Consider the following 25,826-nt stretch of genomic DNA (forward strand, 5'->3'; position numbering starts at 1 on the left):
TGTGGTCCTGGGCTTTTGCCTGTGTGCTGGGGAGAGCCCCCACATTGTGCAGTGAGGCTGGGCAGGCTCCTGGGGAGCCTAAGGTGGGCAGAGACCTCACAAGGTCCTCCCAGCTAGGAGCAGATCCATGGCCATTGCCAAGCCAAAGGGTTCAAGGCTTGACTGGTGGTTTGATGGGATAGCGGCTGGAATCTGGCCTGGTGGGCCGGGGGGCCTCTAGGGAACTTGGGGAGGGGCTATAGGGCCCCTAGTTAGCCCAAGGAGTTTTTAGGTGTTTTGGCTGGTGCTGGGATATTTCAGGGGATCTTCCTACTTAACTGGCTGGTAACTGGGCTATTTGATGGCAGCAGACTTATAATAGGAGTGTTGAGGTAACTGGGTTGTCCTGAGGGTCATTTTGCAGCCCCACCACGTTCCCTCCACCACCTGTGCTCCCAGAGTGCTCCCACTCTGTTCTCACCTCTGCCAGGGATGCCCTGGGGAAGGAGCAGCCACTGTAATCCATGTCATGGAAAGGAGAGGGACAAGGCTGTACTCAAAGTCACCCCAACCCCAGTCCCAACGCTTCCTTAGTGAGGGAAGTGGGGAAATAAACAAGGGGAAGAGTGCAGGGTCACCTTTCCTGAAGGAGAGCAGGTCCAGGGGAGATGGGATCGGCCCTGGGGTCACCTGCACATCCAGATGCTCTGTACAAAACTGGACAACATGGGACAGGGCAGCCCAGAGCCCCACTCTCCTGGGGGATGGAGAAGGGGAATAGAAAATGATACAACCATGAGCTCTCACAAACACCTGAGCACACACAAGACCATCACAGCCACACCCCAGCTCCAGCTGGACCCTCCTTGGGGTGCTCAGGCAGCTCTGGCTTCCTCCTGCAGCACCCTCAAAGTACCTGAAATGCTCCCAAAGGAGCGTGGAAATACTCAGTGACTGCAAAAGCAGATTGGATATCCCCAGATTCCCCGGGAATCCCCAAGCACCCCTCAGCACAAACCTACCATAAAGCCTCTGCATCTCCCAAGGGTGGCTCCAAGGTTGCTTTCCCCCCTCAAAATCCAACACAGATGTAGGATTTCTGACCCAAAGCCATCACCGCAGCAGCTCCTTAAGGACTTTACATCAGCACTGGTATTTCAGTGAATCCTCATCAGTTTCCTGCAGTAACTCCTGACTGACTCCTCAAAAGGAGCAGGATGCTCCATAGGCTGGCACAGCCACATTGTAAATGGCCACACAGAGCAGCAGACGCATGAGTGAAGGTTCCTACTCTTCCCACTTCAGAGGAGCCTTCAGAAGGTGCTAAAATGACCATGAGGAGATGGAACAGACAAGGGAATACAGCTAAAGATTTGCTCTTTAATTGCATTTATTAGAAACATTGGCTGCAAAACTCATCCTTTTTCACTTGAACATCACACCCTAGTCCCATCAATCAGTCACCTGGGCAGCACAGGACACAAATATCACAATCAGCAAAGAAAAACACTGAGGCCAAGGGTGACCGTGCCAGAAGTGCTCTCCTCTGGCTCTGTTCTCCAGCAAAGGGACTTCCTGCTCCATCCACAACATCTCCCATTGGCACAGCACAATGTCCATCTCATCTCCGCTCCATGGCAAAGCCAGCACTCGCGGATCACATTTCTCCAGACAAACACCTGGACACACAGACAAAATCCACAGGGAGCACTAACACCAAGTCATGGTGGGCACAGATTTCATTCAGCCACAGGAAGAATCTCCAGTGCTTGGCAGGGGGCTCGGAGCCCGCGTGTCAGCGGCACATGAAGAAGAATTTTTTACGGAGGAAATTGAAACATCCTGGGATCTGCTTGTACCTCCCCTTGGCAGAGACAGCGTGTGCCACCTGGGAATAGAAGAGAGGCTGAGGAACAGGATGCTCTTCCCATCCCTTGGAATCAATGGCTGCCACGCCAAGGTGGCCAAAGAAGCACCGCAACAACCAGAAAACAACAAGGTGATTCTGTAATTCCTCTCTCCCTCCACATTGGACTTTTCTCCTACCCATGGAGAACAGAAAAAGTATCTGGGGCATCTACACTTGTACACAACTTTGGCAATATTGAGTCAACAAGGCACACAAAGGAAGATGTTGATTAGCCAGACTCATTCCATATCCCTGTGCATTGTGCTCCTCCATCCCCAGAACAAGCTTACAGGAGCACCCAAATCTCATCAGCTTGGACAGGACAAGCCATGACATTTTTTAGCCATTTCTTCAGAAGGATTAAAGCCTGTATTGCCAAGATTACTCCTCGCTGGAGAAACCTCCAGTGATTTTTGGCAGATTGAGGCCAGACACTTTCTTTGTAATTAAACCTCTCTGCAGTACCTCCAATGAGCCCATCCCTAAACTCAATACTCAATATCCTCACTCCTTTTTTGAGTGTAGGCCTCTATGCCCCAACTGATCATACCCCTGACTATTTCCTTTATCAACAAAAAGCAGAACAAAAAAGACATTTACCCTCACTAACATGCTGAGCAGGTCTTCTGAATGGGCGTATTGCTCCAGCACACTGTCCAGCGTTTCCACATACCACGAGCCACTCGACTTCTCCCTCCAGGAGACAAAACCTTCAGAGAAAGAAGGAGAATGTTATGCCAAAACCCATCTGCTGCTCTCATCCCAACAAGTTCCTGCTGCTCCAACAGAGCTGGGTTGTCCTGAATTGCCCCCATCTTTGGCCATGAAGCTCTGACTGTTTTGCTAATTCCCCATGCTCAGAAAAGGATTTGCATAGGCTGTTTCACCTGGAAAAGTTGAGTAGGAAACCAAGATGTCGCTAGGTGTGGGCAAACTGGCAATGGCATCGGGCTCACACACGCTATCCGATGGAACCCGAAACGGGATCGCATCCGATTCCAAGGAATCCCCAGGAGCTTCCTCTTCAGGCGAATCACAATCCACTACAAAGCCTTGATCCCTTTGTTCTGAAAAAAGCAGCAACAAGACAGCTCCTGATGTTCATCCCACCCAAGAGATTCACAGTTGTACATCCGACGTTAAGAAAAGATGGGGAAAGAAAAGGACAAAGGCCCTAGAACAAAGTAAGGCTTTCTGGCTGATCCGCTGCACCAGTTGAGTCAAAGTAATTGGTAGTTTATACAAAATTTCTCACTGTGTATGAAGAGCTGGAGCAGCCTCTCAGAACATAGTAAGACAAGAGGCAGCTGGTATGAGAAGACAGCTGGAGAGTGGGGCAGTCAATGAACAGAAAGGGAGCCAAAGCCACAGCTTGACATCTCTGCAGCCCAACGCTACCGGAGCCAACACAAAGATTCACCTCCACCACAGGCCTGGATGAAGAACAGTTTGGGTTTTCCTCTCAAACTCGGGCAATTGGACCCATTGAAATAGTTCACAATCTTTTCTATGGGAATGGGTTTTCCATCCGTTCCGTAAATGCCTCCAGGAAACTGAATATGGCTTGTCTGCAAGAGGAAAATGCAGGAACTAGTGACACGGAAGGCAAGGCCAGTTCCGAGGGAGCCCGTTTCCCGTCAGGTGCTTCATGGCATAAAGGTACCAGAACAAATCCTGGTGTTTGTGGGAATCCCTGCAGCCATGACAGGGTGAGGGGACATCCAGGAGACATTTGAAATGCACTAAAACCCAGCAATCCAACTTCTGTTACCCAATTCATATCCCACGTCCTCCAGCAAAGGAGTTCTTCATCCTCTGGTGCAACGGGCACATACCATACACCATTTTCCTAAGAATGCCTCTCCTCATCTTTCAAGAACTGACTTGGAATAAACAGGTTTTACTGCTAATAGCATCTCCCTGTCAGAGCTGGAGAACGGCAAGGACTGAATCACCACAGCATGAGGCTGAGTGAGACCTCCCTGCAGTTACAAATTATTAGCCCCAACTTCCAAAACAGAAAACACTTGTCCACTGGCACCACTGGATCAGACCACGCCAGAGAAGCTCCTGTTTTCTTTAACCCAGAATAAGGGTGTAACTCTTTAAAATGTACTGCAATGGCAGAACAAGGTTGACAGACCATTCCCTCTCACCCTATGTGAGACCACAGGACAAGGAATTAACCCATGCCATAGAACAAAGGGAGAGATGGGACAAACCCACCTGACAGCCATGGGAAAGGATGACCACAATGCAGCAGTCCAAAGCACTGTGGTCCTGCCGTGACAGCTTCAGCAGCTCCAACACCATTTCCTGTGTGGAAAATGTCACAATGAGAGTCTCTTGAACCATATCTCAGCCACAGGTTACTGCCAGGCCCTGTTCTAATTGCACTGCCATGGATCCGGTCAATCTCTGCCACAGGATAGCATGAGCCCCAAGTACAGCTGGCAAAAGCCATTGGCAGAGAGTGAGTATTTCTGCATCTCTGCCCTTATTTAACACTGGCTGCTTTAATCACACAGATTTCTCACCTCTCTACGCTCTTTACAACACAGCACCACAAACCAAAGCACATTTCCACACGATTTATCTGATGAAATCCACTGCTTCTGCCTGGGAGCTGGTGGGTGAGCAGAGAACCATGTTCTACTTTCAGATGATCAAGTTCCCCGACACTTCCAGTAACGGCCAAGGATGGCACAGATAGACATGACACAGCTGTCCAAGCTATCCCAAAAACACAGCCTCACCAAATCCCTACAAATCCCAACCAGGATTCAACATTCACGCAGTAAGATGAAAATGTGCAAGGTCCTGTCCCCTTCTGCAATTGCAGTGCAACAATAAAGTAAGAGGATGCAAATGGTTCATTGTTTCTTTGTGGGAGGTTTTTAGTGTGCTGCCAAAACACAAGGCACACCCCCTAAAGCATTCCCATCACTTCCAGGGACTCGCCTTTCATCCCTCGTGTCAGCAGGACGTAACCAGCCTCACCTGAGCTTTCAAATCCCTCCGGGTCAGGATGGTGAAGCACAAGGCCTTGAAGCGCCTCTCCAGCTTCTCACAGTCGATGTCAGAGCCTTCTCGGGTGGACAGACCCGAGTCTCTGGAGAAATTGACGTTATTGAGGATCAGGCAGTGTCCACAGGGATCCGCTTTCATCTCATAATCCTGGCAGGGACACGTCACAATTAAACTCCCTCTTATTCCAAGTGCCTGCTGGCTAATCCAGCAGGATACAATGCCAGTGAGGAATGGGAGTCCTTAAAGTGGCTCATTTCACAGCTTTTTAAATTTCTCTAGTCCTAGGGATGGGTAGGAGCACCCTTTCTCCACACACATCTTCTCATCAGCAGCCAGGAACAAGAAGCAACCCACTACACTGGGGGAAGCCTTTGTGGAAACCTGGCTGCTGCTTTATCTGTAGCATGTCCAACAGCAAGTTGAAATTTCTGGGAAATTCTTTTAGGCATCATCATCAAACCTCACCAAAAGGAGCCAAGAATTTATGCTATTGCTGTGACAATCTTAAGGAGGATCTGGTTAATGACTGATCCACTCTAAGACCATCGTCTCTGTTACAGCCTTGGAGCAATTGCTCAGATAGGACAAAGTGAGATCCAGCTCCTCCAGAAACATTTTGTGGAGTCACCCATGAGGCACAGAGCTTTTACCTAGTAGGGAACACTTTCAGCCTTCTCAAATACTAACCTGATCACAGCTCCTCTTGTCAACAGCTGAACCTACAACACAAAACAGACACAGGATTCAGTTCACTACACTCCACAACAAGACCACACTCCTAGAGTTCATGTCTTTCCCACCACATATTAATTTCCCCTTCCCACCACACTGGAAACAAACCTCTGGCATGCTGTGGCTCTAGAAGTGGAATGTGGCTTACCCCGGGTCAGCACAGGAGGCATTTGAGGTCTTTCACTCTCGGCTTGGACTGGGATAGACAAATGTTCGTGAGGGATCACATCTGTAATGGCATGGGACAAAAATACAGAGGATGAGTCCAAGCTCAAATGGCTCCACTGCTGAAAAGCAGGACATACAGGCTGCCCCGAGAGGTTGCTGTGGAGAGGCTCCCCATCCATGGCAGTGTTCAAGACCAAGTTGGACAGGGCTTGGAGCAATCTGGGATAGTGGAAGTTGTCCCTGCCCATGGCAGGGGGTGGAATGAGATGAGCTTTAAGGTCCCTTCCAACCCAAACCATTCTGGGATTCCATGATTCTCCCAACAGTCACCTCTACCAGGATAATAAAAATCGTGACTTCCTGGACTCTTGCCCACAGTGAGAGGGATCCCAGCTGCCACCTTCCATGCTGCTGTTTGCCAAACACACACCACACCCTCAGCACTGACTTTTACACTGTTTTTCCTCCTGCAGCTCCAGCTCCACGGGCCGCAGGTCCGGCAGCTGCGGTGGCACCGTCCAGGATTCGCACTCCTGGATCAGCATCTCAGCGAGGTGGCCCTGCCCAGTGTCCCGCAGGATGGAGAGGAAGGCAGGGAAAGCCTGCTTCCCTCGAGTCTCCAGGTCAATGATCAGCTGCCGGGCTTGCTCTCCTCGGCTGCCAGCGCTCTGCAGAGGAGAAAAACCCACAACAGGGGTTCATGCAGTGCCTGGGCAGCCCTTCCGACCGTTCTGAGCAGAGGAATCCGCACCCAGGACACGGACACGGGGTAAACAACAGCAAAATCCAGTAGAAATAGTCAGAGACCCCCACCAGAGCCCCAGCCCTGACCTCCCTCCAACAACAATGGTCACAGCTGGGAAACCCAGCCCAATGAAGAATCTAGAGGGAAAGGGGGAAAGGGAGCACCCCAAGTCTGGCCCCTGGGGACAAACAGGCACCCCTGGACTGTCACCAGTGTGTAAGATGGGGTAAAAACCCCCAGGCCTGTCACCTGTAACCAAGAAAGGAAACAAGAACACCTTAAGAGTGTCATCAGATTGGGATGGGGACACAAAGAGAAACCCCTACACCTGGCACTGGCTGGGCTGGGGACAAGAAGGGACAAGTGGGGGAAGGCAGTTCTCAAACATCTTATCTGCACAAGGACCAATGCCAGGCCTTCTCATCAGAGTGAGGGGACACAGGGCCATCCCTTTGCACTTGTCACCAGGACTAAAGGGACATGGAGTTCCCCTATGAGCTTGTCAGCAGAGTGGAGGGACCTGGAGTCTCCCTTGGACTTGAGAGGACACAGGACAATCCCACCCACGTCTGTCCCTAGAGTGAGGGGACTTGGGGGCCACCCCCTGACCTCTCAGGCTCAGGGGACACGGGTTCCCCCTTTGGGCCCAAGAGGACATGGAGCTACCCCTCTCAAGCCTGTCACCAGGGTGAGGAGACATGGGGGACACCCTTCAGTCCTGTCACCAGGGCTCAGGGGACGCAGGAGCTACCCCGCCGTGCCCATCCCCGGCTCGCAGGGAGCACGGACCCTCCCCGAGCTACCCCCGGTGCTCAGTGTCCCGCTCCCTGGCCCACCTGCAGCTCCTCCAGCATTGGCCGGGTGAAGAGCCCGTGCTGCTCCAGCGGGTCCCAGAGCGGTTCCACCCGCAGCGCCGCCACCAGCCGGGCCCGCCCGCGCCGCAGCGCCCGCCGCTGCTGCTCCTCCATGGCCCCGGAGCCCCGGGACCGCCGCTCAGTGCCCGGAGTACCGCTCAATGCCCGGAGCCCCGGAACAGCCGCTCAATGCCCGGGACCGCTGCTCAATGCTCGGAGTGCCGCTCAATGCCCGGAACAGCCGCTCAATGCCCGGGACCGCTGCTCAATGCTCGGAGTGCCGCTCAATGCCCGGAGCCGCCGCTCAGCCCTGGGACCGCCGCTCAATGCCCGCACCCACCACAGGCTCCTTCCCGGACCCGCTGCTCTGCCCCGCACCCGCCCCTCTGCCTCGGACCCGCCTCCGGTGCCTTCCCGGAGCCGCCGCTCCAACCCCGGAGCCGCCTCCCAGCCCCGGAACCGCCGCTCGCTGCCCGGAAGCGCCACTGCCTCGGAGTCCCAGAATCACACACGGAGTCAGGCTGGAAGAGCCCTGGTGTGGTCCGGAAGGGTCATGCCAGAGCAAACGAAACAGGATTCCGTCCTTTTGTGTTTTGGTGTTGTGTTTTAATATGTCCAGGGATGAACACTCCACACCCTCTCTAGGCACTGTGTCACCCGCACAGCACAGAAGTTCTTCCTCATGTTCAGATAGAACTTCCTGTGCATCAGTTCCTGCCCGTCGCTCTTATGCCATTGCTGGGCCCCCCCGGAGCAGAGGCTGAGCGCTCCCTGCAGACAGGGACAGACAGGGACGGGGATGAGCGCCCCTCCCAGCTGTGTCTCTTCTCGAGGCTGAATAGCCCCTGCTCCCTCGGCCTTTTCTCAGCAAGGGAGATGCTCCAGGCCCTTCCTCACCTTCGCTGGCAAGGAGCCCAGGGCTGGACACAGCACTCCAGGTGTGCCTCCCAAGGCTGGACAGAGGGGCAGGGTCACTCCCTGACCTGCTGCCAGTGCTCCTCCCAGTGCACCCCAGGGCCTCTTGGCCCCCAGGACACTCTGCTGGCTCCAGGACAGCTCACTGACCATGGGACCCCCAGGTCCTTCCTGCAGAGATGCTCCAGCAGGTCACCTCGCCTGTGCTGGTACTTGGGGTTGCTCCTCCCCGGGGCAGGACCTGCATCTGCCCTTGTTGAGCATCATTTTCTCTCTGTCCAATTCTGCAGCTTCTCAAAGTCCTGCTGAATGGTAGCACAGCCTTCAGGTGGATCAGCCACTTCCATATCATCACCAAACCTGCTGAGGGTACATTCCATCACTCTGTGCAGATCGTTGATAAACAAGCTGATTAACACTGGACCCAGTATTGATCTTTGGGGAAGCCACTGACTGCAGACCTCCAAGCGGATGATGCCCTCTAAGCTCTGCCACCCAGACAGCCCTTGATCCACCTCACCACCCCTTCATCCAACCCACATTCCCTAAGCCAACTGTTGTGGGTTTAGCAGAGCTGGAAATTAAGCACCACGCAGCTACTTGCTCAACTCCCCCCTTCTTTTCCCCTCCCACCCCGTGGAATGGGAAGGAGAATCAAAGTAAAACTTGTATGTTGAGAAAATAACGGTTTAATAATTGAAAATAAAGTAAAATACAGTAGTAATGGTAAATTATAACAATAACAGCAACAACAATAACAATAATAATAACAATAATAAAGGGATGCACAATGCAGTCACACCACCCACTGACTGATATCAGATCCTTCCTTCCTTCCTTCCTTCCTTCCTTCCTTCCTTCCTTCCTTCCTTCCTTCCTTCCTTCCTTCCTTCCTTCCTCCCTTCCTCCCTTCCTCCCTTCCTTCCGCCCTTCCTTCCTTCGATATACTGGGCATTCTGTGGTGTGGAATATCCCTTTGGCCAGTTCAGGTCACCTGTCCCATCTGTGCTCCCTCCCAGTTCCCTTTGTGAACCTCCTCACTGCCAGAGCACGAGACAAGAAAGAAGTCTTTGACTTTGGATAAACACGACTTAGCAAAAAACCAAAATAGAGTCACAGAACATGCTGAGTTGGAAGGGACCCACAGGGATCATCGAGTCCTGGTCCTGCAGAGGACATCCCAAGAGTCACATCACGTCCCCAGAAGTGTTGTCCAAATGCTCCTTGAACTCAGACAGGCTCCGTGCTGTGCCCATTCCCTGGGGAGCCTGTTCAGTGCTTGACTACCCTCTGGGGGAAGAACCTTTTCCTAACATCCAACCTAACCCTGGCCCGACACAGCTCCAGCCATTCCCTCGGTCCTATCACTGTCACCAGAGCAGAGATCAGTGTCTGTCTCTCCTCTTCCCCTCAGAGGAAGTTGTAACTGGGATGAATCTCCCCTCAGTCTCCTCCAGGCTGAACAGACCAAGTGCCTTCAGCCGCTCTTCCTCCCCTCAAGGCCCTTCACCAACTTCACTGCCCTCCTCTGGGCGCTTTCCAACACCTTAAAATCTTTGCTATTTTGCGGTGCCCACACCTGCCCTCAATATCGCGGCTGAGGCCGCCCCAGCGCAGAGCAGAGCGGGACAATCCCCTCCCCGGCCCGATGCCCCCCAGGACACGGCTGGCGCTCCCGGCTGCCACCATCCCCGTTCCGAACCCACCGCACGGCACTGCCACAGCTGCCGAGCCGCCCCGGCCCCTCGGCAGGGCCGCAGCCCCGAGCCCGCCGGCGGCAGCCCCGCGTTCCCGGAAGCGCTGGGTCTCCATGGGGACGGCGGGCGGGCGCGCCGGAAGCGGCGGCGCTCGGTGCGGGAGGGCGGCACGTCCGCTCCCTCCGCCCGCGGCCCCGCCGGACCATGGAGCCGGGACGGGCCGGCTGGCTCCTGCTCCTCCTGCTGCTGCCGGCGCTGGGAGCGGCCGTGCCGGGCGAATTCGACCCGTACCGCGTGCTGGGGGTCGGCCGGAGCTCCAGCCAGGCCGACATCAAGAAGGCCTACAAGCGGCTCGCCCGGGAATGGTACGTGCTGCCCTTGCACCCCCTCAGCCCGGCCCCGGGAGCGGATCCCGGCCTCGGTTCGGTGACAGCGCCAGGCCCCGCGGCCCGTGGTGGCGTGAGCCGCCTCGCCCGGCTGTGCGCCCCGGCGTCCTCGCAGGCCGGCGGGCAGCCTGACATATATAGATGCTCCATGCCAGCGATACGTGCTGTAAAACCCTCTGGAGTCTGGCTGCGGGGGGAGAAGTTCGCTCAGAGTCTGCTTAGGAGGGGAAGATGTTCTCCCTGAATCAGGCTACATGGGGGAAAGTTCTCCTGGAATCTGGCTACGGAGGGAAAAGTTCTCCTGGAGTGTGGCTGTGGGGGGAAAATTGTCGCAGAGTCTGGCTACAGGAAAAAAGTTCTTCCAGAGTCTGGTTACAAAGGGAAAAAGTTCTCCCAGAATCAGGCTACAGAGAGAAAAGTTCTCCCAGAGTCTGGCTGTGGGGGGAAAAGTTCTCCCAGAGTCAAGCAATGGGGGAAAAAGTTCTCTTGGAGACTGGCTGTGGGGAGAAAAATTTCTCCCTGGGAACTTGTGATTTATGAGGGTTGAAGTCTCAGCTTCATACCTGGATGTCCAAGGGCTGTGGAAGGGAAATGTGTTGGATGCGCAAACGTCACGCCCCTCATGCAGGTGGTGTGTGGTGAAGGGCAGGCTCACGGCATAGAAATCAAATGAATACAGCAGGCTTACCTGCAGCTTTTAGAGCCCATGTTGTTCTGTGTGAGACACCCCTGAGGCCGTGGCAGGAGGTGATTGAAGGGAGAGCCCGGTAGTTATGTAGGGCAGCAGCCAAGGGAGGCATTGCTAGGAAGGAGACACACTCCATGTCCTGGGCTCGGGCTGCTTGGGATGGAGCAGACAGAGGGACAGGTCCACAGGCACAGGGCACACATCCCACTGCTGCATTTTGGGATGGGGTTTGGGCAGGGACAGCACGTGCTGGGTATAAATCTGATCTCAGCCTCAGGGATGTCAGTGCACACCCTCACTGCCCATGTCGTCCTCAGTTCCAAACAGAGGCCAACAGCTCCCACTGACCCCTTTTCCTCTGGTTCTGCCCCACAGGCACCCTGACAAAAACAAGGACCCAGGAGCAGAGGACAAATTCATTCAGATTAGTAAGGCCTATGAGGTAACACATGTTTCTTGTGAACTCCTGCTATCGTTAACATTAAGTGCCCTTAGTTTTCCATACATGGCTTTGTGTTTTTCCAGTGTATTTCTGTGTGGGAAAGGTTCTTGACTCTGTGGAGGTGGACATTATCGACCCAGAAATTTGCTCTGCCTAAAAAGCCTCAAAGAAGAAAGGAGTGGGTATTCCCCAAGCCCTGCCTGGCTGGGCAGCGTCTTGACTGTGTCACACCTACATAAAAGCATTTTGGGGTCATGTACGCAACGTTCATCATCACAGGCATTTAGTCACCTCAAATTATTCTTAGCAGTTGTTATTTGCATGTTCTGGAAATTGTTCACTCCAGTTTGTGGCAGCCAAGCCCATGAAAATCAAGATAAATCCTTATTTCCCTGCTAAAAAATGCAGTTTCTCTGCAAGGCTTCTGGCTGCTCAATGAAACTTTTGGCACTTTCTGAACCCTCCAGATTCAAACAGACACCAGCAAAACCTGCTCCAGAAAAGAGTGTTTGTGCTCAGAACACAGGATGTTCAGACCCAAGGAGCTGTTGGTGACAGAAGTGCCTACAGCAGTCTGGATTTAGGGCCTCCTTTTCTTTGGGCTTTGTGGGTTTTTTACCCTTATTTACCACAGTGAGCTGAGAAGGATGTGATGCTTCCTTTATCCAAAATATTTATCTGTCTGATTTGCAGCAAAGACTGCAAATTCCTTATGTTAATTACTGAGGGATTACAGTCGGGGCAGTTCCCCCTCATGGTTTCAGGCAGTCATTTTTCCATCATTTGCTTTCCAGATTCTCTCCAACGAGGAAAAAAGAGCAAACTTTGATCGCTACGGAGATGCTGGGGAAAGCCAGGGCTTCTCTCAGCAGCAGCATCGCCAGTTCCACCGCTTCCACGATGGCTTCTATTTTGACGAGTCCTTCTTCCATTTCCCTTTCAATTCCGAGAGGCGTGACACCTCTGACGAGAAATATTTGCTTCACTTTTCCCACTACATCAATGAAATCGTGCCAGATAGTTTCAAGAAACCTTACCTCATTAAAATCACCTCAGACTGGTGCTTCAGCTGCATCCACATCGAGCCCGTGTGGAAGGAAGTTGCTCAGGAATTGGAAGCTCTGGGTAAGGATGAGGTTGTTGGGGTTGGGTGTGTGTCCCTCGCCCCGTAAGGCTGCCGTGGTTTGCCTTCAGGTTTGTGTGACCCAGTTTAGACCCTGTGGATTTCCTCAGGGTTTTATCCTAATGCTCTCCCAAACATTCCTTACTCCAAAGCAGGGTGCTGGGCAAAGGAGCAGGTCATCAATTTTCCACTGGGCATTTGGGTTGTGGGGGATCTTACAGGTGAACCCGGTGCTCTCCTTTTCCAGGAGCAGGAATCGGTGTCGTTCACGCGGGGTACGAACGGCGCCTCGCCCATCATCTGGGTGCCCACAGCACTCCGACCCTGCTGGGGCTCATTAATGGGAAAATAACCTTCTTCCACAACGCTGTCGTTCGGGAGAACCTGCGGCAATTCGTGGAGAACCTTCTGCCAGGGAATCTTGTTGAAAAGGTAGGTTCTAGCAGGGCTGTCAGATGCTGCTGCTCTTCTCTGCCTGGAGATCCCTCTCTCCTTGGCTGTTTCGGTGGTTAATCTGTTTAATTCAGGCTCCAAGCTGATCTGTGGCACAAAGCTCCAGACCCTGGTGCTGTCAGAAGCCTTCCCACCCCGCAGCTCTGTAACACTAGTCCTTGAAAAGAGGATTCTGCTACTACATGGTCACACCAGTGACTCCAGTGGCACCTGACCCCAGCTGTGACACCCCTTAGCTGCCAGGGCTCTACCCAGGCTATCCCTAGGACAGGAACCTGCTGGATTTCACTTTTCTCCTGCTTTCTTGGCATTTCATCCAGCAAATCAGGGGCCACTCACTACCTCATAGGTCATGTCTGCTAAAACTCACTGACACAGAGTCCCATTTGTTTTGTTCAGTTTTCCTTCAGACCTTTGAAACAAGCTGGCAGCATGAGCCCTTTCAAAGTCATAAGTAAAATCTCCTAACTGATAAAATATTCCTGTGTTTCAGCCTTCTGGTGATTTTTGACAGAGTCCTAAAATGCCCACCGCCCCATGATGTGCCTGGGTCAGCCCCCACAGCACTCTCACCTGCCTGGCCTCTGCTTGTGGCCTTGTTCACCTCACCTCATTTTCCCTTAGGATCTTTACCAGAGGTCACCTTCCCCAGTGGACTCTTCACTTGTCTTCTGGGTATTGGAGTTATTGGACTCCTTGCCCCAAAAATAGGGATAATTTCCCCTTCTACAGTAACTGCAGCCATTTATGTCCTTTTTGATAGGTATCACACCCGAAACAGAGCAGATTTAGTGGAGCTCTCAGGTGCTTTTTAACCCTTGGCTTCCCATTTTTATGTATATATAAAGAATATGGTCTCAACAAGCAGGAGAACAGTGATGTTGGCATTGACTTGGAATGGCATCAGCAGATGTTGCAATAACTAATATGGCTGAGGGAGATCAAGAGTGATGGTTTTAATTCACTCATTAATCAGGAATATATGTTGGAAAGACCAACCCACAGTCTGCTTCCTGCAACACCTGGAGAGCCTTTTCAGGCTCAGCCCTCATTCAGACACCTGGATGCAGAGCATTGCTGGTGTCTGACAGCTCAGAGGTTAAACTGACATTCGGCTTCTGTCTAAAGATTACAGATAAAAACTACATCCACTTTCTGTCCCACTGGAGGAAGGACAACAAGCCCCACGTGCTGCTCTTTGATCACATGCCAGTTGTGCCCTTGTTATACAAGGTAATGTCATTTCTCTCACTGCCTTGTTGACTTACTTATAAATCCAGATGTTCCAAATTAAAATACTACTGCCATGAGCAGAGGTGGACTGACTAATGCCTCCAGACACCACTGACTGGTTTGAGGAGAGCAAGGTGATTTGTGTGGGTTGTAAATGATGTGGCCAGATGGCCAGCTTTGTAAGGAGTCTGTTTCTTTGTCCTGATGCAGTTACCCTTCACGGGTGTGAAGGAGCAGGTGTGTTTCAGAGGTAGCAGCGACACAGGTGCACAACCTTTGTTGGGAATGAGAAATGTTTGTGGCATATCTAATTTGGGTTGCTGAAAATCACATTTCCTAAGAAGCCCGTGCCACCCTACAACATGTCAGGTTGTAAATAAACCTGTGGATTCGTGGAGGCTCCCAGCACAATGACTAAGAGGATGCACAATTTGGTTCAGTGAGGGAGAGGAAGGGTATCTGCCTCTCACAGCACATCTGATGGCATTCAAACAGCGGGATGTGTTCTTGGAGCAAAGTCACCACAGGCACTTGTGGGAGAAAATGCTTACTCTGTAACATAAACACGTGCTGGGGATTCCCTCCCACCCAGCTGACGGCGTTTGCCTACCGAGATTACCTGTCCTTTGGGTACGTGTACGTCGGACTCCGAGGCACTGAGGAGTTGTCCAGCCAGTACAACATCAATGTCTACACTCCCACCATGATGATCTTCAAGGAGCACATCGACCGGCCTGCTGACGTCATGCAGGTATCACTCAGAGCCCTCTCCAAGAGCTCAGGGAAACCAGGCACGGAGCTTTTCTGACCAAGCTGGTGATGAGGGGGGTGATCAGTGGTGCAGTTTGGAGGAAGAGTGTTTGTTCTCAGCTTAAACTCAGGCTTTGGAGGAGGAGAGAGAGTGTTAGGACAAGGGAAGCTTGGGGCACTCCAACCTGCTGGGGAGTGGGGACGCAGGTAACTTTTCAGTCTTGGGGCCTCAAAACATCTTGGGTGATTGCAGTGATGACCACAAGGACTGGCAGCCTTCTTTAGGAACATCCAACAGCTTTCCCCTCCTCTTTCCTGTTCATTTCTGACTTCTGCTTTCTTGGTCCTTGCCAGGCACGAGAAATGAAGAAGCAGCTCATTGATGACTTCCTTTCCCAGAATAAGTTCCTCATGGTGGCCAGACTTACCAGCCAGAGGCTGTTCCAGGAGCTGTGTCCTGTGAAGAAGTCTCACCGTCAGCGGAAGTAAGTGAGGTGTCCCTGTTTTGTTTCCCAAGGCTCTGCGGCTGCTCCTAGAGTCACTTCTGGTTTGATTCTGTGGGAAAAGAGCAATGACTGCATTGGATCATGCTCAATATCCACACTGTCAGAGAGGTTTGGAGCTCATCAGGATTGTTCTGGCAAGAGGAAAGGAGTTGGTCATTCCCTCTCACCTCCAGACTGGCTCTTAATCCTGCATCTTGTTGTGTCACCCAGGCACTGTGTGGTCTTGCTTACTGAGGAAGGAGAGAAGTTTGCTGAGGCTTATGAGGCTTTTTTGACTTTTGCTGTGGCCAACACAAAAGACACGCTGAGGTTTGTGCACATCTACAGTGATCGGCAGCCAGAATTTGCAGACGCCTTGCTGATGGATGAGGAGAAGTATCATGGAAGATCAGTGGTGAGGGTTTCCTTTTATTTTATTAATTCCTTCTTCTCTTAGCCTGTCATTTAATTGATGCTGTACCTTGATCTGACACCTGATTCTGAGCAGTGGTTTGAAGTGAATTATCTGTCTAAAAGAAAACAAAAGCCCCTTCCTCTCTGACATGTGCCGTGCTCTTGGCTCATCCAGGTGGTCATTCTGGAGAGACGCAATAATGCAGGGAAGATCGCCTATAAAGCCTTGGAGGAGGCCTGGCAAGGCAGCAAAGAGGACAACTTTATCCTCCTGGATCTCCTGGACCAGCTGAGGACAGACCCCGGCCTTCTGTCATCAGAGACCGTTGTGGCAGACCTGAATGATGAGCTCGCTCCTGTAAGTGCACAGCCTTTCCAGATGCCACACCCACAAAGGTGTGTTACCTTTGTGGACAATCCCATTATCGGTGTTCAGAGGCATTATTTATATTTTAAAATAACAAGGCAAAACTCTTAGAAGATTTCTTGCTTACAGAAGGAATCTCATGGCATTCTCAAACTTGTTGGGAGTCTTTATAACAATTTTCGTTTTTTTAATTTCGGTTTTTGCTTTTCATTCTTTTCGAACAGATGTTCCTTATCCGATGGTTCTACTCCACAGTGGACTACATTTCAGACTGGTGGGACAGTTTGTTTCACAGTAACTGGTACGGATTGGGCATCCATTGTTGGTATTCACTGCTTCCTTGTCACCTTATTTTAAAACAGATCCAATTTTAACATCCTTCTGGGTGGGAGCAGGACAGCACTCAAAAACATGATGGCCTTTAAGACCCAAGAAACAAGCTGAGTTTGTGGGGAAGGCACACAGTGTTATCTGACATAGGCAGGAACTGAAATTGAGGCATAAAATGTGAACTCACAGACCTGACTGCTGCTTGCACATCTTCCCTCAGGCGAGAAATGATGCCACTCCTGTCCTTGCTCTTCTCCGCGCTCTTCATTCTCTTTGGCACCGTTATTGTTCAGGCTTTCAGGTGAGTGTGCACCAAAATGCCCTCAGGAATAGTGCTTCAGTCCGACCTCAAGATCTTAAACACACACAAAATCACCTTCCTCTGCAGTGATTCAAGTGACACAAGGGACGCTCCACCCTCGGGGAAAGAAGAAACGGCCGCAAAGACGGAGAAGAACGACGCGAGCTTCAGCAAAGAGAGTAACAGGTTCCTTCTCTAACTTCTCCAGAATGTTTTTTGCAGAAGCATTGCTCAGGGAGCACCTGTGCAGGGAGGGCTAGTGAAGAGCAGAGAAGTGCTGAAGTTGCACATAGTGCAGTTGTTGTGCAGGGCAGTGCAGGCACAGCAAGGAAGGAGGACTAGTGCGCAGCCAGGACCCAGCCAGCAAGGACAGGGGGACACTAATCTGCTTATTAAACGATTCCCACCAGGTTTGCCCAAGACAGCATCCTCAGGGGACAGGTAAAGGTCTGACCCACTCTTGAGGGAGGTGCAAACCAAGCTATTGCACCAGTTACATTGGCTTTTGCTACAAGGCACAGGGATGGCTCAGCGTAACAGGCTGGCAAATGCACTCACAGTTTCTCCATCCTCAGCTGCTCCCAGTCCTTTGCTCCCCTTTCACTCGGTCTTCTTTTTGTTGCAGCAGGATTCCCAAAAAGAGCTTTGTTGAGGTTACTGAGCTAACAGACATCAACTACACCAGTAACTTGGTGCGCCTGAGGCCAGGGCACATGAACGTCGTCTTGATCCTGTCCAACTCCACCAAAACCCCCCTGCTCCAGAAGTTCGCCCTAGAAGTCTACATGTTCACAGGGTAGGCTGGGCCCTCTCCCGGGCTTCTGTTCTGTATTAACCACTTGTGTGATGCTGCTCTGGTGACATGTGAGGAGCGTGGTTGGCTCCGTTGTGAGGAGTGAACGCTTCTGGCGAGCGAAGCGGCCTCTGCCCTTATCGGTGGCAATGAGCCACCAAACAGCAAGAGGCTGTTCCTAGCCAGACTTGGTGATGGTGGCCAAAGGCGTTGGTTGTGGTGGCACTTTGGCTGTACCCATGTTTTGACAAATAGAAAGGACAACAGTGCTCTATACACTGAGCTGAAAAAGGAGCTGTGGCAACATAGCACTGCCCTGTCCTTGTTGACAATTCCTTACCTGTCCAGTAGGAGTCCAGCCAGACCCAGGACACATGCTAATCCCAGGATCTTCTCTGCTCTTCCCCCAGGAGCAGCTCTCTTCACTTCTCCTTCCTTAGCCTGGACAAACACCGAGAGTGGCTGGAGTATCTGCTGGAGTTTGCACAGGATGCAGCCCCCATCCCAAACCAGTATGACAAGCATTTCCTCGAGCGTGACTACACGGGCTACGTCCTGGCTCTGAATGGCCACAAGAAATACTTCTGCCTCTTTAAGCCTCACAGATCAGGGGACGAGGGGGGAACCCTGGGATCGTGCGAGGATTACGATGCTTTACAACATGCAGAAGCCAGAGGGAAATCCTCCTGCAGCCCAGGATCTAGATCCATTAAAAACAAATTACACAAATTGTCCTTTTGGATGGAACGCCTTCTAGAAGGTTCCTTACAGAGGTTCTATATCCCCTCATGGCCTGCACTAGACTGAGGAATTTTACAGAGATTCTAAGGGGACAAACTTTTTATGAAGATGACAAGGGACAGCTCTTTCCAGGAAAACTCAAACAAGCGTGATGAATGGACCTTAGGTTTTAGACAAACTCCTGGGGCCGGCAACTAAAACACACCTCCTGCATCCGGAGCCCGGGAGCGCAGCCAAGCGCATCCACCGCCCTGCCGTGCGTTTGGACGCTGTACAACCGAAGAGCCAAGAAGTCTATTCTGCCCCTCTCGTCCTGCCACGTCTGCTTCCTGAGTCCCCCCCATCCCACCTCTTGTTTTACCTTGGTTGAAGAAATCCGTGAGTTCCCTGGGTCCGGACCAGCTGCGGCCGGTGATGCAGGCCGGGTCACGGTACTCCCTCCCCATCCCCGTGTGCTTAGCCCATGGTGCATGGTGTAACTCTGCAGACCCTCCAGGCCCTGCCCTTCCAAAACGCCTCCTCCCACCAGGCAGTCATTCTCTCTTGGCTTTCCCCATGGTAAGTGATGCAGAATCTGGTCAGGAGCATCTCCCTTGTAGCAAACCTTAGCTGGGACCCCCCGTGGTGTGGGCTCGTGGGCGATCTGCATGTTTCATGCTCCTCGTGTCATGGTTCCACCTGCAGCTTCACTGGCTGAACCATAACAGGGAGGGAAAGGGCATGGCCGTAAAATACTGTCAAAGTGTTGAGTCATTTAAATGTCACGTTGATTTTTCAGATGCCTTTTCTGCTTCTGTCGATTTTAGACGATGTATCCTAGAGCCATAACTTTACCTGCGTCCTCAAATTGTAGGCGTGAGCTGCTATGAGCCAGTAGATGTGTAAAAAAACTCTACGTAGCTGCCAGGGAGTCCCCAGGCTCCTTGCAAACAGCTTTCCAGCTGTAGTACAAACCAACCTTCCTTTGTATCAAGGAACCTCATCCTTCAACGATTGTATTCTTGAAACGTTGCCCCAGAAGTGCTGTATCATCAGACTGTTGCGTGCGTGTGAAGCTCCTTTGGTTTAGTCAGAGGTTGAGATGTTGGGTTTCAGCCTCTCACCCATTTCCTTCTTACCCCAAACCTCCATTTCTGCGCACTCAGGCTGCTCCCGTGGCTTTGTGTTTGTTTGCTTGGGTATTTCTTTCATCTTTTGGAAGCGTTGGGGGTGTGTGAGGTTAGAGCAGCTGCACAGCCCTGGGTTTGGACATTGCTTTGCTGTAGCAGTGCCCCAACAGCCACTTCCAACACCACAAGGAAAGGCTGCCCCTGGGTAGAGGGAGGACAGCAGCAGTCTCGTGGCTGCTTAACACTCCTCGAGTGACCAAGCAAGGCAGCAGGGCTTCTCTTTGTGGCAAGGACTGAAATCCTGTGAGGTTTGTTCTTCCTTTACACTGCTCTGGGGCTCACAGTGGCACACAGGCCTCCTCCTTCCGTGGATCTGGAGCCCTGTGGCACCATCAGGCTCCAGCATTGCCAAAGCACAGGGATGGGGGCCAGTGGCCTTTGCCACAGGGCTTGGAACACAGAGCACTCAGTGAACACATGGTGTTAATTCCAGACTCAGCCCTTGCCACCTTAGTTACCATCTTAGCAGAGCAGCCAGTCAGTAGGAATAACTGCCAACCCAGCTGCTGATCCTGTACAGAAGCTGGGAATGCTCTAGTCATTGCACTCCTTACATACCCTAATTGCTCCCAAAGCCTTGCCTCATTGCATCTCCCCATCCTGGGAGCAGACTGGCATGCTCTGACCCCCCCAGGTACCTCAGATCCCCTGTAAAACGTGCTTCAAATAAAGGCTGTGATGCTACAAACGATCCCTATATGAGGTTAGTTAATTCCAGCCCAGTGCACCCTGGGCCACGGAATGAGGCACTAAAGAAGAGGGAAGGAAGGTGAGGTCTTCTCCCTGCCCAGGAGCTCCTGTGAAGGCACACAGGCAGTGCTGACAGAGAGCAGAGAGGGAGCCACCTGATGCTTCTGGACTTCGTTTCCACCTGGCTGGAGCAATCACCGCAGCACTCCTGCACTTTTCCCACAGCTTGCCATGGGCTGGAATAGTTTTTAGCCCAGCAGAAGGCTCTACATAATGTCTTAAACATTTGCAGTAGCAGAAGAACGCTCTCTGGATCTCTGCTGTTTCTTAAGCTGATCAGAAACACGGAGAAAACCCTCAACTCATGAAAAAAAGTGCCTAGTATGCTGCAGCAAGGGAATTCAGCCCAACCCTGAGGAAGGGGAGAAGGCTTTATGGCCTTCACATCCATTGTGTGTGTTGCACGCTGCCAGAATCCTTGGATTTATTTTCTTTTTACTACAGCTAACTTCCCCTTTCAGCCAGGGCTCAGCTGAGGGAGTGCTTGCATCAGTCCACTTGTGCTGGCTGCAGCTGGACAGGAGCACAGCTGCTGGATTTTTATGGAAATTTTGCCTGAGTTGAAGCAAAAGCCAAGCTGCTCTGCCCCTGGTTTAGTTGGCTGCAGTGCCAGCACAGCACTCTGGGTGTTTGCTGTCTTGAGACCACTGTCAGAGCTGCTTATCCTGGGATCTGCCCTCTCCCAGCAGCCATGAGCCATCACCCCATCATTTTCTAAACACCTGTGATTCTGTTCCACATGCGGTGATTCGTAATCCAAAGATTGAGGAGATTGGGTCCTAGTGCACTTTCCTAGTGAGATCTGAGCGATGGCACAGTGCTCAGAGCTGAGGCAAAGGGATACAGGCCCCAGAGTGGAGATTGTTCCCAAACTCCTCCCTGTCCCTGTCCCTGCCCTTCACCCACAGCAACCAGGAGCCAGGACACGAGCGCAGACTGACAAGTAGGACTGAGAACTAGGTACCTATTTTGCACTTTTGATACTGGGAGGGGGGGAAATTAACTTATTTGGCAAAGCTGTCTTTTTTATTTTTGGGGGGTTTTGTTTTGTTTTTGTATTTGTGAACAGGCACTGATGTCATTTTGTTTTAAGACAATTACAGTTTCGCAACCAAAATAAACTATTTTAATGTGTGATGAGGTGGCTCTGTGTCTCCATGTACAAACTAACCTCACCTCCATGTCCTCTCAGAAATTTCAGGTGAGTTAAACTGCTCCTGCCATAGGAAACTCCTGGTTATTCCACTAGCAGGCATTCTAGTCAAATATCTCCCTACTCTCAGCAGGAGGCTCAGGCCCCCTTCATATCCTCCCTTCTTCTACATTCATTGTCTTCCTGCAACATCCTAATGGGACAAACCTTTTACCAATGACAGTTTTTCCAGGAGCCCTGTGAGCTGGGTGAATCATTCCAGAGGCAAAATGGCATTAGCCTCATCTATCCCTTTCCCAGGGCAGCTCCAAAGCTCCAGACCCCAGTTAAACAGAGTGTCTAGCCCGTTCTCTACAGTTTCCCAGCTAAAAAGTACCTTTTCTAGTGGTAAATGGCATTTATTTCATGCTGCAAAGCCCATGCTGGCTGCAGCTGGCTGAAGGGAAGGGGACATGGAAAGCCTGGCTGAGGACATGGAGTAGTGTTTGTCCCAGGGCAGGTGAGAACTGCCCTCACAATGTCTTTACTCCTGGGAGGACACACAGCATCTCAAACAGCAGGTTTGCCCCCAGGAGGGCTGTATTGCCTAAAATAACAAGACAAAAAAAAGGAAATCTGTGTATATCCAACAGCTTTCACCCACAACCACCTGTGCCAGGCACTTGTCTTGCCCTCAGGCATCTTCAGACTCACCAGAGACATCGTACATTGGTGCGACTTCCACAAGGTCACACCCCACTATGTTCAGACCTTTGCAGCCACGAATAAAATCTCCAAAGCCTAGGGAAAAAATGGATTTGGGATCAAGAAACACATTTGACTTAGCAGACCGGTCCAGGCTCTGCTTTCCCCATCCTTATCACTATGAGGAAACACCTCCCTAAATTTCCACTTTGCTGTGCTGGTGAAATGACCTCCTTTAAAGGGAGCAAAAGAGCCCTTTCCCCCTGGGCAGGGCAGCGTGTCCCCTCACCTGCGCAGGTGTGAGCCCGGCTATCTCCGGGGTGCCGGTGCCCGGGGCGTAGGCAGGGTCCAGCCCATCGATATCGAAGCTGATGTACATTGGCTTGTCCCCCATCTGCGCCCTCACCTCCCTCATCAGCGGCTCCAGGGACTTCATCCAGCACTCCTCAGCTGGGACCACACGGAAACCCTGTGGGAGCACAGACACACAGGCACCTGCTTAGGGAAAGGGGGGAGGTGAGGAGCATCCCCTGCCCTGCTGGGGAATATCTACCAGGAACAATCCTCATTCCAGGGCGAAGCTGCAGAAGTGCACCTAGAAACACCTTCCACTCCCCACACACACTTTCTAACTCTCCACTCAGCTGACACTCAGTGAGCCGGGAGTGCTTGTCCTGCAGACAAGTTGCTGGCATGGAACAAGAGGCAAAACATGCATTTATTTCCCTGCTGAAGCCAAGTAAATATTACTGACGTGGTATTTATGGCAGGGGGAGCACACAGCGGATCAGTTTACCTGTTCCCGGCAGTACTTGTGGGGATCGGGGTCATAGGAGGAGCCTCGGATGCCGATCTGTACCACGCGGCCGCAGTCCAGCAGCCCTTCCTCCACACAACGCCGGAACGGGCTCCCGTGGTAGATCTTCTCCCCCAGAGCCGTGTCCCCGGTGTCAGTGTGAGCATCCACGTGCACCAGTCCCATGGGACCGTGCCTGGTCGAGACAGGGTGGCCGCGCTAGTCCTGTCCCGTGCATGGCAGCTCTGCCAACAGCAGGGACAACAAACCAGGAGCCTTGCTGAGGCTCTTTCCCAGGTCCTTTCTCTCCATGTCTAGATTAGAAACTTACTTTGCTACCAGGGCCTGCAGGATTGGGTATGTTATGGTGTGATCTCCACCTGCAAGAGGACACAGGGAAGAGGGGGAATACACTACAGAAGCTGCTCCGTGCTCATTACTTTTGTTCCCAAGTAATTTTTTCCCTCTTTGCATTTATCCTGTACTTATTTATGCAGGGCTTCATTGCCAAAGGAAAACTAACACTCCCATGTGCAGGTTGCTTCCTCTCCTGGGTCCTTTCTTCTCTTGGTCTTCCTTCTAGGAAGGACCAGATATGCAGGACTGCCAGCAGGGACAGCCTGTGGAGCAGGACCCTTGATTGGGCTTATAAATAAGACATTTGATCAGCTTCTGAGGACAATCTAACTGGTGACTTGCCCCTCGTTACTCCACACATTCACTGCCTTCAGCGATGCCAAGCAGTAACAGCTGCAAACTTGAACACGCACCCAAATCAGGCGTCACGCAAAGCCTGGTGCTCGCTCAGCTGGAGGGACACAAGGGACAAAACCTGCTCTTGCTTTGGGTGCTGCTCAACAGGACACCAAAAACACGTCACTGGTTTTATTTACAGACTGACTCATCCTCCTCATTTTTGACCCAAAGGAAGAGGCATCACAGAACATTCTGTTCAGCAGAGAGCCTGTGAATTTACCCACGATACGCCACAACAGCCCAGGCAGGAGACGGATCCATCGCTCGCCTCCAGCCAAGCCTGGATTGAATGACGGGAGGAGTAGAGGGATTTTGATGGACCCAGGACACAGCGGCAGCACAGGGAGACACATGCTCCTTACCCAAGGTGAGGGGCACACAGCTGGAGGCCACGATCTCCTGGTAGGACTCCCGGATGAGGCGGCAGCTGTCGGGCAGGTTGTAGAGGTTCACGTTCACGTCCCCGATGTCGGCCACCCGCAGGGAGTCGAACGGCGCCGCCCCGGTGCTGCCGTTGTACCTCCTCACCATCGCCGACTCGGCACGGATCTGACGCGGGCCAAACCTGGGCGATGACGTGGCTGGGAAACGCCACCAGGCATTGTTCCCAGCACCCCTCTCACCACAGGAGAGCTGTGCCTGATGGCCAGAGGGAAGCATGAGCTTCCCCAGGCTGGCCCTTACCTGGCTCCCGGCCGGTTGGATGTGCCTGTGTCCAGCGGGACACCGACAAACGCCACATCCAGTCCCTCCGCAGACGCCTGCATTGGAAGCCTCATCATGGAGCAGACCCCCACAGGCCGGGCCACGAGCAGGGCACTGGGGGGCGCGTTGAACTGCGAGCTCCAGCAGCTGGGGGCTCTGCTCCCTGGGACCAGGGGCTGGAGGAACCCTGCAGACACACTGGCTGGGGAGCTGGAGGCGGCCAGAAGGGTCAGAGGCTGCAGGCTGTGGTGTGATGCAGTTACCACAGTGGTCACGGCTGGCTTGGGGGCACAGAGCCCAGCTACCCGGGGCAGCAGCTGGCTGCAGGCAGCCCAGAGCAGAGGCCTCATCCTGACCCACACACTCCCACCCTCTCTCCCACTGGGAATGCAGCAAGGCATGCTGTGGAGCCCGTTCCCAGCTTGGGCAGAGCACCAGCTGTCTCTGCCAAGCCTCCCTCCCAGGATCAAAGTGCACTGGACACTCCACTGCCCGGGGAAGGGCAGAAATCCAGCCCAGCCTCCACATTCACCCTCCCAGCCACCCCCTTTCCCAATGGCAAAGTCCTGGCAAACACTGGGAACAAACACAGCAGTGAGGGGCAAGAGCCTGTGCAGGGATTAGTGGGACAGGGTGAGAGGGACATGCTGGGATATGTCCCAGTTTGCTCCCCTTGGGCATTTGCAGACAGACAGCACGGCAGCGTTTGTTGCATTAACAGCCTGTACTTTTAACCTGCACAAAAGCACCCAGAATGCTGAAAAATCATAAAAATGTCTCATTAGCGGAAGGCAGAAGGGAAAGAAAACAAAAGGGAAGTTTGACCACAGCAGGACCACAGGGGGACAAAATGCAAGCAAGAGGGGAAGCATTAACAGGGATTTAAGGACCAGAGGGACAATCTGCAGGACAAGCATTTTAGACCATTTTTGAGGACAGAACTGAAACAGTTTCCAGGGAAAGCAAGTTTCCAATGAGTGGAGTTCATTAGTGCAGATAAAACCCTGGTTGGGCAAATACTAACACACTTGATACTGGATGGCTCCAGCCCCTAATTCTGCTCCCTACTTGCATAGAGACTGGACCTGGGAGAGAGAGGGAAGGCACAGGAATGATGTTCATGGCAGAAAGAGGGCTTAGAGATCCACCACACAGCAACAGCATTTACTCCTCAAACGGCTCCACAGAGTGTCCAGAGTATCCATGCCAGACCTAGGCACACACAAAGCAAAGGCAGCAGAAACATACTGCAAGAGCTCAGTAATGTAAGAAACAGCA

The 25,826-nt window shown here is 52.3% G+C and overlaps 3 protein-coding genes across 4 annotated transcripts; 1 reads left to right on the forward strand and 2 right to left on the reverse strand.

Annotated features, from left to right (window-relative positions):
• Positions 1 to 1,339: 1,339 nt before the first annotated feature.
• Positions 1,340 to 7,726, reverse strand: CASP9 (caspase 9). Its single transcript, XM_053997801.1, has 10 exons — positions 7,400 to 7,726; positions 6,267 to 6,486; positions 5,799 to 5,879; positions 5,606 to 5,637; positions 4,889 to 5,065; positions 4,115 to 4,204; positions 3,309 to 3,456; positions 2,776 to 2,955; positions 2,489 to 2,598; positions 1,340 to 1,867 (listed from the first exon to the last, which is right to left on the reverse strand). The coding sequence occupies exons 1-10, from the start codon at positions 7,529 to 7,531 to the stop codon at positions 1,775 to 1,777; spliced, it is 1,263 nt and encodes a 420-aa protein (XP_053853776.1). The 5' UTR covers positions 7,532 to 7,726; the 3' UTR covers positions 1,340 to 1,774.
• Positions 7,727 to 10,165: 2,439 nt separating this feature from the next.
• On the forward strand, positions 10,166 to 20,395 carry DNAJC16 (DnaJ heat shock protein family (Hsp40) member C16). Of its 2 annotated transcripts, XR_008440401.1 has the most exons (15): positions 10,166 to 10,394; positions 11,479 to 11,545; positions 12,340 to 12,670; positions 12,916 to 13,100; positions 14,250 to 14,354; positions 14,947 to 15,105; positions 15,459 to 15,589; positions 15,821 to 16,004; positions 16,179 to 16,361; positions 16,595 to 16,671; positions 16,921 to 17,001; positions 17,089 to 17,187; positions 17,627 to 17,797; positions 18,205 to 19,093; positions 19,314 to 20,395. XR_008440401.1 is itself a non-coding variant. In XM_053997249.1 (14 exons), exons 1-14 carry the CDS (start codon positions 10,234 to 10,236, stop codon positions 18,599 to 18,601), a joined length of 2,331 nt encoding a protein of 776 aa, XP_053853224.1. In that variant the 5' UTR covers positions 10,166 to 10,233; the 3' UTR covers positions 18,602 to 20,395. The 2 variants fall into 2 exon arrangements, 1 of the variants encoding a protein (XP_053853224.1); XM_053997249.1 differs by having other exon boundaries at positions 18,205 to 20,395.
• Positions 20,396 to 21,473: 1,078 nt separating this feature from the next.
• On the reverse strand, positions 21,474 to 25,624 carry AGMAT (agmatinase). The gene is given in 8 exon segments (XM_053997251.1): positions 21,474 to 22,193; positions 22,301 to 22,373; positions 22,376 to 22,387; positions 22,581 to 22,760; positions 23,088 to 23,283; positions 23,419 to 23,467; positions 24,206 to 24,408; positions 24,528 to 25,624. Coding segments are annotated over 8 exon segments (1,209 nt in total). The 5' UTR covers positions 24,950 to 25,624; the 3' UTR covers positions 21,474 to 22,119.
• Between the last annotated feature and the right edge of the window lie 202 nt (positions 25,625 to 25,826).

Source organism: Vidua macroura, chromosome 23 (assembly GCF_024509145.1).
Source record: "Vidua macroura isolate BioBank_ID:100142 chromosome 23, ASM2450914v1, whole genome shotgun sequence".
In the NCBI taxonomy this organism is placed as follows: domain Eukaryota; kingdom Metazoa; phylum Chordata; class Aves; order Passeriformes; family Viduidae; genus Vidua; species Vidua macroura.

Bases quoted from the DNA above. Each gene is read 5' to 3' on its own strand.
- CASP9 (XM_053997801.1), bottom strand. From the start codon at position 7,531: ATGGAGGAGCAGCAGCGGCGGGCGCTGCGGCGCGGGCGGGCCCGGCTG. The intron at 5,066-5,605 runs GTTAGTATTTGA...TGTCCCTGCCAG, and splicing joins ACAAGAGGAGCTGTGATCAG to GATTATGAGATGAAAGCGGA. The intron at 2,956-3,308 runs GTGAATCTTTGT...TGCTTTTTTCAG, and splicing joins CATCCAGGCCTGTGGTGGAG to AACAAAGGGATCAAGGCTTT.
- DNAJC16 (XM_053997249.1), top strand. From the start codon at position 10,234: ATGGAGCCGGGACGGGCCGGCTGGCTCCTGCTCCTCCTGCTGCTGCCG. The intron at 12,671-12,915 runs GTAAGGATGAGG...CTCCTTTTCCAG, and splicing joins TCAGGAATTGGAAGCTCTGG to GAGCAGGAATCGGTGTCGTT. The intron at 13,101-14,249 runs GTAGGTTCTAGC...TTCTGTCTAAAG, and splicing joins CAGGGAATCTTGTTGAAAAG to ATTACAGATAAAAACTACAT.